This window comes from Pelophylax lessonae, assembly GCF_965119305.1.
Source record: "Pelophylax lessonae genome assembly, chromosome: 4".
In the NCBI taxonomy this organism is placed as follows: domain Eukaryota; kingdom Metazoa; phylum Chordata; class Amphibia; order Anura; family Ranidae; genus Pelophylax; species Pelophylax lessonae.
This window is the reverse complement of record NC_138771.1, coordinates 491266237-491278631: the sequence shown is the minus strand read 5'-3', so window position 1 is coordinate 491278631 and position 12395 is coordinate 491266237. Positions and strand designations below refer to the sequence as shown.

Sequence of the window (12395 nt, the reverse complement as noted above, 5' to 3'; positions counted from 1 at the left end):
AATGAGTCAATGTTGATTTAGAGAATGAATGTCCTCTTTAATAAAGAGAAAAACATTGGACCTGTGGAGGAAGTAGCCTAAGTACATTCAATTTTGCCCCTTTTTGCACAGAATGATTGTGCCAGCAGTTTCGCGGAACAAATAACTAGACACATCTCTTATATACACCCTAAATGTTGGTCATTTTTTTTTACAGTTGAAAGTTGGTTGACACTGGTTGAAATATGCCATAGGTGTGACTACAATGTAGACAGTCAATGCAATGAAGGAAAAGCCTTCATTCTAGTGGCTATAATGTGGTGTTTTCCCGATCCACTCTTTTTTTAAAGCAGAACTAGACTGCATTTGAGCACCACAAAACAAAAACACTATTAAGGCCCCTTTCACACTTGTGTGACTTGTCCTGCAATTTGGGACTTTAAACTCGCATGACAAGTCGTGCCCCATGATTTCCAATGAGTACCATTTATATGTGTACGACTTCAAGTCGCAACGACTTCAGAGTAGTCCCTGCACTACTTTGGAACCCATTTTAATGCGTTTTGAGGTCCATAGACATAGGCATTGCTTCAAGTCCAGTCAAAATCGCAGCAAAAAACAAAATTTGCGGCAAAATCGCACGACTTTTGGTAGCACAAGTGTGAAAGGGGCCTTAATTACATAGTTATTCTGGTTGAAAAGAGACACAAGTCCACCCAGTTCAACCAACAGAATTCTTTTTTATTATTCAAAGAAAACTCCTCCATCCATGTCTCCATCTCCAATTCATGCAATGCAATGAAGGAGAAGCCTTCATAAAAAATCACAAAGACTGTCTCCTAGCTGGCTGCAATTTTTTTTTTTACAAACAAAAGAGGCAGGTTTCATAATTCACCAGATTTTGGGCCTGTTTACATGTGTTTTTTTGCAACGTTAAAACGCACCTGCTTCACGCATCAGAAGCATAATATCCCCTTTGCATGCTATGTAACTATTCACATCTGCATTTTTATACAGTGTGTTGTGCTTTTAAAAAGTCCTGCTTGTTGCTTCTTTAGTACATTTTGTGAAAAACACACCAAAATTGCACCTTCCATTATAGTTAATAATAGCTCAAAAAAGCACCAAAAATGCATCATGCTTGTCATGTTTTTATTAGTGCCTTTTTGAGTCACATGTCCATTTTTCCCAGATGATTGAGGGAGGAAAACACGCAAAACGCATTATGCGTTGCTTTAAAATTCAATTCAACACATTAAAAACCTAATAAAAACACGATATGCATTCTTGTGAGTGGGACCTTAGGGAAAGAAGGCTTAAATAAATAAATAAATAAATTAAAAAAAATATATATATATTTATATATTATTAATATATAAATTAAATATATTAAATATATTTATTTTATATATATTTATGTTAAAAAAACTGTTGTGTAGTTATGCTGCTTTTATCACTAATACTGTATTAAAACTGTGTTAAATCTTACTTGAAATTTGCATTGAGAGCATTTCGGCTACTATGTGGAGCCTGGCTTCCCTCTAAATGTTGGCATAAATGCCATCAATAAACCTAACAGTGAAACGCGACTGGAGGCAGTGCGGCATTTCTCGGCGAGCTGATAAAACAGATTTTCTATGGCGCATTTTGAGTTCCAGGATTGTCGTCAGCTGAGAGTGTCATCACTGGAGCCTCAGGAAAATGAAGAAGCGATCCTATAGCAAGAAATTGTCCTTCACTAATAATCACAGCCCCTTTTCTCCTAGCCGTCTGGCTGGGGACCGCAGCCGCTCTCTAGAAAGAACAAGGGAGTAAGTGTCTGCGTTGGGTGCGGGAAGGAGGGGGACTGCATGTGACTATCGGCTTCCAAGAGCACCGACAGCTATCAAAGCGTCCTGACAACATTTGAGAACACTCTGCGCTTGTTTGTTTTAAAGGGCATTCGAGTCAGATTATTGCAGCAGGAAAAACATAACTTGAGGTATCTCGTAGGAAAGGTGCCTCCCTGTCTAAGCCATCGGTCCCGACCTAAAATAACAAATATACCAAATAACAGCTATTTTCCTATTTTAAACCTTTATTTAGGGCTCATTTAGATGGGCTCTGAGACCCGTCCTGAGCTGCTTTTTGCACAGGCAGCCCATAGAAGTGGATGCAGACGGAGCGGCTGCGTGGTCACAGTCCAATGTCAAAATTTGACACGACGGCAGGAGTAGATGTACGGATCAGAACTGTCTGTGTTCAGATACATGCACCCGCTTATTCCTTGTTTTTCTGGCAAAAATTGAGTTACAATGTATTTATGAATGAATCCTGCAAACATGGGTTGCAGAGTTTATTCATATAGGATCTCATATAGAGATGCTCAATGAGTGTAACCTGCAGGGCTCAGCTGTCGGTTGGACAAGGGGTCCTGATATGGGGCTCAAGAGCAGCTGGCAGCTCTCCTAATCTTCTGCCTGGTACACACTAGTAGTTTTTTTTTTTTTTTTTCTGTTTAACCCAGTGCACTGAATGAAAAAAAAAATGAGCTCAGAATGAGCTGCTGTACTAACAGTCTGATGTTAGTACAGTGATCCCCCCCTGCGGAGCTATTGCCCCTCCCACCAAAACACACTGGTCAGTGCTCTGAGCCATTGGCTGATCAGCAGACCTTTTTCAGTCATGCCCCTTTGGACTGGCTGCCGTATACATGGGAGTGTACAAGTGGTTGTACCGGGGTGATGCCTGCAGCTAGAGGCATCACCCCGGTACCTTTTTTAGAGCCAGTGGTCGGCTTTCTGGAGATAACAACCAACGCGGTTCAGCAGCTGCTCAGCTGTTAACCCAGCGAGCAAAGGGGAGACGTCCCCCCCACCGCCTTCCGCGGCTCTGCCTGGGTCTCCCATCCCACCAGGAGACCCGAGCAACCAGCTGGCACGTCCGCCAGCTGGTTGGAGTCCCAAACTAAGGCAGATTCGGCTTTGATCGGGTCTTTGATCATGTAAGCCGGAAGCGACGTCACTTCCGGTTTACTCTGCTCCCAATGGCGCCGATTTAAAAAAACTGACAGTATTCAAAAATGGCGATTTCGGCGTTTTTAATAATTTGAAATGCAGTGGAGTGGTCTGGGGTCTTTAAGGAACCCAAATCCCTCCATAAAGAGTACCTGTCACTGCCTATTACTGTCACAAGGGATGTTTACATGCCTTGTGACAGCAATAAAAATGATCATTATTTTTTTTTCTAAATAGTGTTAAAAATAAAATAAATACATTTTAAAGCACCCCCTTCCCCGTGAGCTCGCGCACCAAAGAAAACGCATACGTAAGTCGAGCCTGCAAATGAAAATGGTGTTCAAATCACACATGTGAGGTATCGCCGCTATTGTCAGAGCGAGAGTAATAATTCTAACATAAGACCACCTCTAACTCTAAACTGGTAACCGTTAAAAATTTAAAGCGTCGCCTATGGAGATTTTTAAGTACTTTGTTGCCATTCCACGAGTGTGCGCAACTTTAAACCGTAACATGTTAGGTATCTATTTACTCGGCGTGGCATCATCTTTCACAATATACAAAAAAATTGGACTAACTTTACTGTTTAGGTTTATTATTTATTTAAGTGTATTTATTTAAGTGTATTTTTTCCAAAAAAATTGTGTTTGAAAGACCGCTGCGCAAATACAGCGTGACAAAATATACTGCAACGACAGCCATTTTATTCCCCAAAGTCTTTGCTAAAAATATATATATATTTATAATGTTTGGGGGTTCTAAGTAATTTTCTAGCAAAAAATACTGATTTTAACTTGTAAACAACAAGTGTCAGAACTAGCCCCCTGCCATAGGACATAAAGCAAGTCGCCTTGTGCCCAATGCAGCCCCCTACCAAAGCAAACCCCAAAAGTATCACTTGTTGAATGAGAGATTTTTTATTTTATTTAATGTACTTTCTCAAATTGTACGACGATGATCTCATATCATTAGCAGAACAGCAATGACTCCTGAAAATATTTTGGGTGGATTGATCTCTTGATCTCCTATTTTTATTTTTGTTAAACCTCCCATTTTTCTATTTATATACAGTATATATATTTGATAATTTTAATGTTACTCGGCCACCATTTGGAAGAAAACAAAAACAATGGCTGCCGATCTAGCATTGATTTGGTGTCCTTTGTGCCGAGCGGAGAGAAGGGTCCTTTGTGTCTCTGTGAAATGTCTCGTTCTCTCAGCATTGATATATAGAGCTGTCTGCGTCTCCTGGATGCGGCCCGATGATTACCGCCATCCATTCTGCACTCTGACTCCCAAACTTCAGTTGCCATGGAGACATAACGCAATCAGCGGGAAAAGCATCTATTCTCAGTCTCTCTCTCTGCCTGGGGCCTGTGTGTGCCCCTCCCCCCCTCCCAACCCAAAGACCCATCCACCTTTCCAAAAGCAACATCCTGGGGTGTAACTATGGGAGATTACAGAGGGTAGAACAGGCCTCGGGCCTGTGACGTTAGGGGGCTTCACCCTATATAAAATATAATTTTTTTTTTAACCTCCTGAGTTCCGGCATTTGTATACCCTTATGGACCACAGCAATGTATTTCTGTGCCTATTGATTCAGAAAATACATTTTCATCATTTATGGCACTGAAGTAAAACATATCTATTTTTTTTTGGGGGGGGGGGGGGGGGACAAACAATGCTTTACACTAATTTCAGTGGAGATTTACGTTTTTTTTCCGACATTGATAAACTGATCCTGTTATCAAAAATGTATTTATTTACTATGCAATGTTTTAGGTAAAAAAGTAAAAAAAAAAAATAAGTTTCTCTCAAATGTGATAAGTGATCATTTTAAAACAGCTAGATTTACTGTAGATTAACCATGCACAATTTCACACTTTTACAACTTCTTCCATTTATAAAGACACTAATATTAAATGTCTACAAAGCAAAGCAAAGTTATTTGCAAATGCAATAACATTTTTTTTTAATTGTGTCATTTTTTTATGTATCCACACAAAAACAAACAAGACGCAAAATAAAAAAAAAATGTCAAATGAAAGGTAAAAAAAATTACAAAAATAAAACAGCTTTAAAGAGTTTTTTTTCATATATATATATATATATATATATATATATATATAATCTTTATTTTTAAACATGTTACATAGCATAAAGTCAAGGTGATCATGGTCATCCACTGCTCGTGCGAGTCCAAGCATATGATTAAAACATACATCACAAATCACCTTGATGGTGTACAAGATAAATATAGAGTAAAATAAAATAAATAACTTAACATAAAAGAGTACAAAACCCAAAACCGTGATACAAACTCAAGTGTTGCTTAACCTGGCCTGGGATCGGGACCAGGAGTTAGCGATATTTCAGGGAACAATGTTGGTCAAAGGCTGACCCAGCAGGAAAGGGAGGCCACATTGACCCCATAGTGATCAGGAAGATAATCGATGGACCATAGGATGGGAGCACCAAATGGGGGGTTTGCCCTGGTGTCCATGATACGGTCCTTTGGGTACCAGGGGCCACCAAATTAACTGTGAGATTGTCTTTGACAAATTGAGTAAATTTCCCTAGCATCTTACAATTGCAACATAGGTAATAAACAAACGAAAGAGTAAAGAGGGGGGGGGGGGTGACAGGTATGGGAGGTAGGGAAGGGTTGGACGCCTTCTTATACCTGCTTAGATTCTCGAGACCACTCACACCTGCATGTACCATTATACAGACAAGGATTAATGCAATCTAAAAGAGTTTTTAAATAAAATGCACCTATTCTCTTTCCATCCCACCCTCGGCCTTACTCCAGCTATAATGTGTATGGAGGAACATCTCTTATTTGCTCCACTTTGGTCTGGTAATATACCATTGAAGCTGTTTTGTTGTATCTGTTTAATAAGTGGTAAACAAAAGCCTCTTGGTCCTGCCAGAATTTTTGCGAGCTGATAACTTCCTGTACTCTCTGCCTGTGCTGCATTTTTTTCCAGCTATCTCAGAGTACTACAGAGCACCTCCTACCTATGCTATGGAGGGGAGGAGAGAGGGATGTGTTTGTAGTGCTGCTCCTTTTCAGATACAATGCAGCGAGTGAGTGTAGTGACCCTAGGACAGGGAGTGTGTTACTGTTGGATCACCAGGTAAAAATAAAGGGGAAAAAAAATGAAAAAACAAATGGAGTCCCAGCATTTATAGACTGCAACGCTGCAAAATATTACATTTGTGTAAATCACCGTCTCCACAGATGCTTACTTACATGTATTCCACTGCCACTTGTATTTATTTATCTACATCGGTTACACATACTCTTCTATGCGTTGGCTGCGTCTGCGCAGTATTTCTTTCTGTAGGAGGTAATAAATATCCGGAAGTATTACTGAGCGCACTGCACTTAACATACAAATACTTATTTGATGACAGGAGCACTTTCAATCTACTGTACAATCCGGTTATATAGTGTTGGCTATATTAAAGAAAAAGGAAGTCATTAAATTGTATCATTATGTATCAGCATCCTCAAAGTTCTCACTCTGTCTCCTTATTTTTCAGCCTTCCCAAACAGCGCCGGAATGTTATCAGCTGCGTCACCGTACATGACTCGCCTATCTCAGACTCCTCAAGCAACACCAGCCCTTATGCTGCCAACGGACAGCGGCGAGCTGCCAACGCGGCTGCCCATGAGAGCAAATGCCAGCCAGAGGTTCCTTGCTCCACCAACTCTCGCAACATTATTGTGCCACCTCTGAAGACCCAGGCCAGTGAAGGGCGTCTGGAATGCGAGCGGCGACAGCCAGGTAAAGGACGGGAAAGGGTGCTGTTTCTATATGGAGAATCTCTCAACGTGTCTATTTTTTTTACTTCTGAACGTTAAACGTTTTTACATGGGTGCTACTTTGCCCCACCCCCTGTATAATAAACCTCTCCTATTTATGAATGGTCGTGGTTGTGGAGAAGTTAGGTGTCATGGCTCTCTGATAAGTGATTATTGAGTCTATTCACATCTAGCTGTTCCACAACCTGATCTGCAAATGCCGTCCATGTACAGTATTATGTCCGTATGCACAGTGCTGATTAATAACAGTCTCCTGGCTCATCTTTTTAAAATGGACCTCTCAAGTCTGCAAGAATACATTTCTGACATGTAAAAATATACAGTGACAGTATTGTTTTTTTAGAAAAGATCCACAGTTTTATGATTAAAAAAGTCATACTTGGCTCCAGTCAGGGACTATACCTAGCCTAAGATGATGTCATCAGTCTGCTGCAGGCAGGAGGAAGCATCAGACTGGATCATTGTAATTTTGTAGCAAGTCATAAGGCGAGAGGCTGATCTGTGTGATTTATGAACACAGAAATTACACAGGCACCAGGGCAGGGCCATCTTACCGAATGGGCACGCTGGGATTGCCCGGGGGCCCCTCCTGCCCAGTGACCCAGCCCCAGCCAAGCATTAATCCCAATTCCCGTGTGTGTCCTGCCGCTGAACTTAGCAGGTGGCAAGCGCCTGTCAGTCCTGCGCTGCTGTCAGTCCACTTGGGTCGTGGAGGGGGAGCCCACAACTGCAGGAATGCCTGTCCACCTCCACAGGAACAGGCGCACACAGGACAGTCGAGTCTGACTCGTCTGTGTGTGTGTTCACCCAGCCGCCAAACTTGGAAGTTGTCATTAGCCTGGCACTCCTGTACCAGGAAATATCGCCTTATCGATAATTTGCATTTTTATTCTCGTGGGTGATTGTTTAAGCAGGGCCCCAATGCACTGCATTGCCCGGGGTAATGCTCTTAAGATGGCACTGCACCAGGGTTGACGTGATTGTGTTTTTGAGTTAGCATCTCAGTCCAGGAAGTAGATGATGACCCTGTATAATTTCTGAACAAGGGTGGCATTGTCCTTGAGAGATAGAGCAAATTAAGGCATTGTTAGCGGAGGTACTTTGATCTCTCTGAGAGGGAATAAATACCTGTAAGTGTTACAATTACAAATTACTTTGCAAGAAAATGTATATCTGATGCAGGGGCGTAACTACAGGGGTTGCAGGGGTTGCAATTGCTACCGGGCCCCATGCTCCAGGGGGCCCGGTAGCAAACCAGTGGGTGAACTTCCAGGATCGCAAAGGTCACACTTGCGACCGGACCCTGGCATTGCACCACTGTGGGGAGGCCCCAAGATTGCAGGAAGTGGGCCCACAAGATTGCAGGAAGGGGGCCCACTGCAGAACTTGTGAAAGAATCCTGCTGCGGGACTGTAATAAAAGGCCATGCAACGAGTGTAAAGAGCCCCAGGATTAGTGGGAAGAGCCCTGGGCTTGAAGGTAAGGGCCCCGGCCAGGGGTCTGGGGGGCCCTTCATGGTTTCTTGCATCAGGGCCCTTAAGGTTCTAGTTACGCCTCTGATCTGATGACAGGTCTACTTTAGTCTATCATTTCGGTAAGGGCTCTTTTAGACAAAGTCGGCTCCATTCAGCAGGGGATCCATTAGCTGATTCCTTGCTGAATCTGGGCTGAATGGGACGGATGTCAGTGTTTTGACATTCGTGCCTGTTCAGTGTGTCCACATTTTGACAGCGTGCACGGTATGGCTCTATGGGTGGCTTGATATAAACGTACTTCTGTCCATTTACATTAGGCTACCTCCATTCTGCCGTGTTTTGGTCCTGAAAAAGTAGGCCCAGTCCATTTTTTTTTTTGGCTTTGTTTCTAACTACGAGATGTTGATGTTCATTGTTTTTTCTCTTTTCCCAATCTAGATACAACCAGCCACCACTCATATAAACCTAAATCCTCCACCTCCTCCACCGTGGCTTCCAGCACACATTCCTCCAGCAGCTCCACCTCAACCTCCACAGCTTCCTACCGCCAGTCCAGGACCACCGGACACTCGTTCCAGCAGCAGCCGCTCAATCTCAGCCAGGTACCCAGATCAATGCTAAATCCTCTCACTAACTGCAAACATAACACTATAAATAAATATATACTGACTGTGCAAAACGTCCAATGTGTAAACTGTGCAAATTAGCTTAAAATTAACAGTACATCAAATATATAATAAATAATTGCTGTGCTAATATAAAGTGCTAGTAAAGGCCAATATATCATGCTAGTTTAGTGCCATATACAAAGTGCAAAATATAGCAAATATACTAAGTGCAAAAAATAGCAACAGATATTGCCACAATAAAGTGCTTAAGTCCAAATCATATAAATATTGGTAAAGTTCGTGGCTGTGAAGACACAGATTAGTGCATATATGAGTGAATCCTTAGTACAAAAATTGGATCAACTGAATCAGGTGACTGTGCATGTGCGTCAGGATGTGGTAAGATTGCACACTTACCAGATATTGTTGATCCAAGCTGGCATACGCCGGCTATAGATCAAAATAGGCTTAGGGGTCTCCTCTCACTGGCAGACCGGAATCTCAGAGAATAGGTGGATGGATGTCCTTATGCTTCTCCTGTATGTGCTCTTGGAGGACAAAAAATGAAGAGGGCTCCAGTGCAGTATTGTTAAAACACTCCATCTTTATTTAAAAACTCTGCAAATACTATGTAAAAAGTTTCTCCGCAAACACTGTTAAAAATCCAAAAGCTGGTTCCCTTACTATGCTCCCGTGTGGGTCCGGTACCTTGCGGTAGTCCGTTACAGCTATCCTGGGAGCCGCGCCGTTCCTGCAAGTGGGGCAGTCGGCGTGCGGTTCACAGTAGGGCCCAGAGCGAGGCAGGGGGCGGGCCTCAGCTCTGTGTCTGAATGAACACAGGGAGCTGTGACTTGGCTCGGGTGCCCCCATAGCAAGCTGCTTACTGTGGGGGCACTCAACGGGAGGGAGGGGCCAGGAGCACCGAAGAGGAACTTGAGCAGAGGAGGATCTGGGCTGCTCTGTGCAAAACCACTGCACTGGGCAGGTAAGTGTAACATGTTTGTTGTTTTTTAACTATAAAAAAAATAGACTTTACAATCACTTTAAATCCAATGTAATGCAAGCTAGTAGTATTATGTGGTCATGCAATCTTTCAGAAGCAATGTAGAGAACATTGGTAGTGAAACGAAGGCATGTGACCACTCATATCCAATGTAATGCAAGCTAGTAGTATGATGTGGTCATGTGATCATTTAGAGCCAATGTAGAGAACACTGGCAGTGAAACAAAAGCACGTGACCACTTATGTCCAATGTAATGCAATCTAGTAGCATGATGTGGTCATGTGATCATTCAGAGCCAATGAGGGTAACACTGGTGAAACAAAAGCTAGTAGTATGATGTGGTCATGTGATGATTCAAAGGCAATGCAGGGAAAACTGCCAGTAGAATGAGGTCACGTGATCACTCACAACTCTTCTAAGGCAAGCCAACAGTCTTATAAGGTGATATAACCCCTTAAAGTAAACTTTAAAGAAGCACAGAGACCATGCAGTTAAACCATGCAAAAGCACAGAAACCAGCATATGAATGCTCATTTTTATAGACAAGGACTTAGTAAAACATTTTCTGTTACCCTCTCATTGCAGGTATCTCAGCACATGAACACCGAGCGATCGGCCAGCCATCGAAGACAGCAGGCCTACATAGCACCCACACTTGCCCAGGCCCCATATTCTTTCCCGCACAACAGCCCCAGCCATGGGGCGGTACACCCTCACCTGGCAGCCACTGCCCACCTCCCCAGCCAACCTCACCTGTACACCTACACCGCTCCTGCTGCTCTCGGTTCCACGGGCACTGTTGCCCACCTGGTGGCATCTCAAGGTTCTGCACGTCACGCTGCTTATCCTGCCAGCATCGTTCCGGTCAACATGGCGTCACGACTGCTTCCGTCTCCCAGCCTCCATCCTAGCCAATACCAGGCACAATTCACCCATCAAACTTATATCCCAGCATCCCCCACTTCCACTGTATACACTGGCTACCCTCTGAGTCCACCCAAAGTCAATCAGTACCCCTACATCTAAGTTCTCAATGGAGGATCAACTGAGGGAGAGCGACTCAACAGAGGGGGACAGGTGAACTTCCAGAGCTTTTTAATCTGAAAGTTTATGAAAGTAGAAGTTGACAATTTTCAGAACTTTTTTTATTTTATTTGGAATAACACCACCTACGTTGGGTTCCAGAGGGATGGGTGAACCCATGCACGCAGAGACTTGGAACTGTAGACTTCTTTGAGCCCAAAACTGTTTCTGCACAACTGTCTTTTTAGGAGATCGAGACCTCATCCCATAAATAGTTGTGGTCTCCTCTCTTCACTGGATCTTAGAACTGTTCTAGAAGAGCGTGAAGACTATGCTGGAGAGAAGTCACCCACTGGGTTATAAAAATGCTGTATTTATTAATCCAATTGACTAAAAACACGCCAGGATCTGGTGATGTAGCGCAAATATAGGAGATTATACAGAGTCTATAGAATTTAGGGGGGTGGTGACAATACTGTAATTTTAGTTTTTAATTTCTTCTTTTACTTTGATATTTGCGAAGAAAAAAAAATGGAACCGCGTGCGTTTTTTTCTGCGTCACAGGGAGGTCCCACTTCCTTCTTCAACTTCTTCCTTCTCATGCCCTCCTCAAGGACAGGGGGGGCACTGCGGATACCTCTGATAACAACTTATTTGCACCGCTTTTAGGTTTTGACTCTGTTATTTTATTTTTGTTCTGTTTTTTCCCCTCTTGCCGCACTAATTGTAATAATTTTAAGTTTTAGAGGGTTGTAATTTTTAACAAATGATTTTTCAAGTGTATAGAAGGATAACAAACTCTCCAGGGTTTTAAGATACCAAAAAAGAAAAAAAAGAAAAAAAAAGTTGAAAAAAAAAATCGACAAAACAGGCAGTGTTTTAACTCGCATAGAGGGTTTCCGGGATGTCGTGAAGGGGCGCGAGTAGGAATGACCGTGGAGCGGCAGAGGGACTACAGGCCACTCGGCGTATGTGAGAAGATGGAAAAACGCTTGGATGTTTTTGGAAGGACTGAAACAGACACAGCTGCTACGTTTTTGTGTGTTTTTTTTTGTTTTTTTCCCAAGTCACTTTAATGTGTTTTAGAAAGGGACAGCTCCTCCTCCTGCGCTACAGTGTAGCACAGACAGATGTGCTCTGTTTTATACTCCTCTCTGATAGATCTCTCTCTAATTTTTGTTTTACTCTTATTTTAGAATTGCACAACACAAATAGAAGTCTTGAATTTTTTTCCTTTTCCAACAAGAAGCCCAAAACACTAACAAACTGTGGTCTAAGATTACTACGATACTGGCATGTAACTAGATGATGTCCTGACACGTGTGTGTATGTGTGTGTTCCCGCCATTCCACCCTTTGTCCTTCGCTCCCAGTGCCTTACAAACTGCTGAAAATGTCTGCTTCCCATTGTATCTCTAATAACGTCCTTTGTTGGTTGTTGAGAAGACCTGGTGGCCTTCAAGCCAGATAGATCTGAAG

General features: G+C 42.7%; 1 protein-coding gene across 3 annotated transcripts in view; it reads left to right on the top strand.

Moving 5' to 3' along the window:
* The window catches only part of HIPK2 (homeodomain interacting protein kinase 2), a 106780-nt gene extending 94632 nt beyond the window's left edge, over positions 1 to 12148 (top strand). For all 3 annotated transcript variants that reach the window (XM_082255253.1, XM_082255254.1, XM_082255252.1), the window contains exons 13-15: positions 6525 to 6769; positions 8721 to 8884; positions 10480 to 12148. In XM_082255253.1, coding sequence (XP_082111379.1) covers positions 6525 to 6769; positions 8721 to 8884; positions 10480 to 10920 — 850 coding nt within the window. In that variant the 3' untranslated portion in view covers positions 10921 to 12148. The remainder of the gene's footprint in view (positions 1 to 6524; positions 6770 to 8720; positions 8885 to 10479) is intronic.
* Positions 12149 to 12395: the final 247 nt, after the last annotated feature.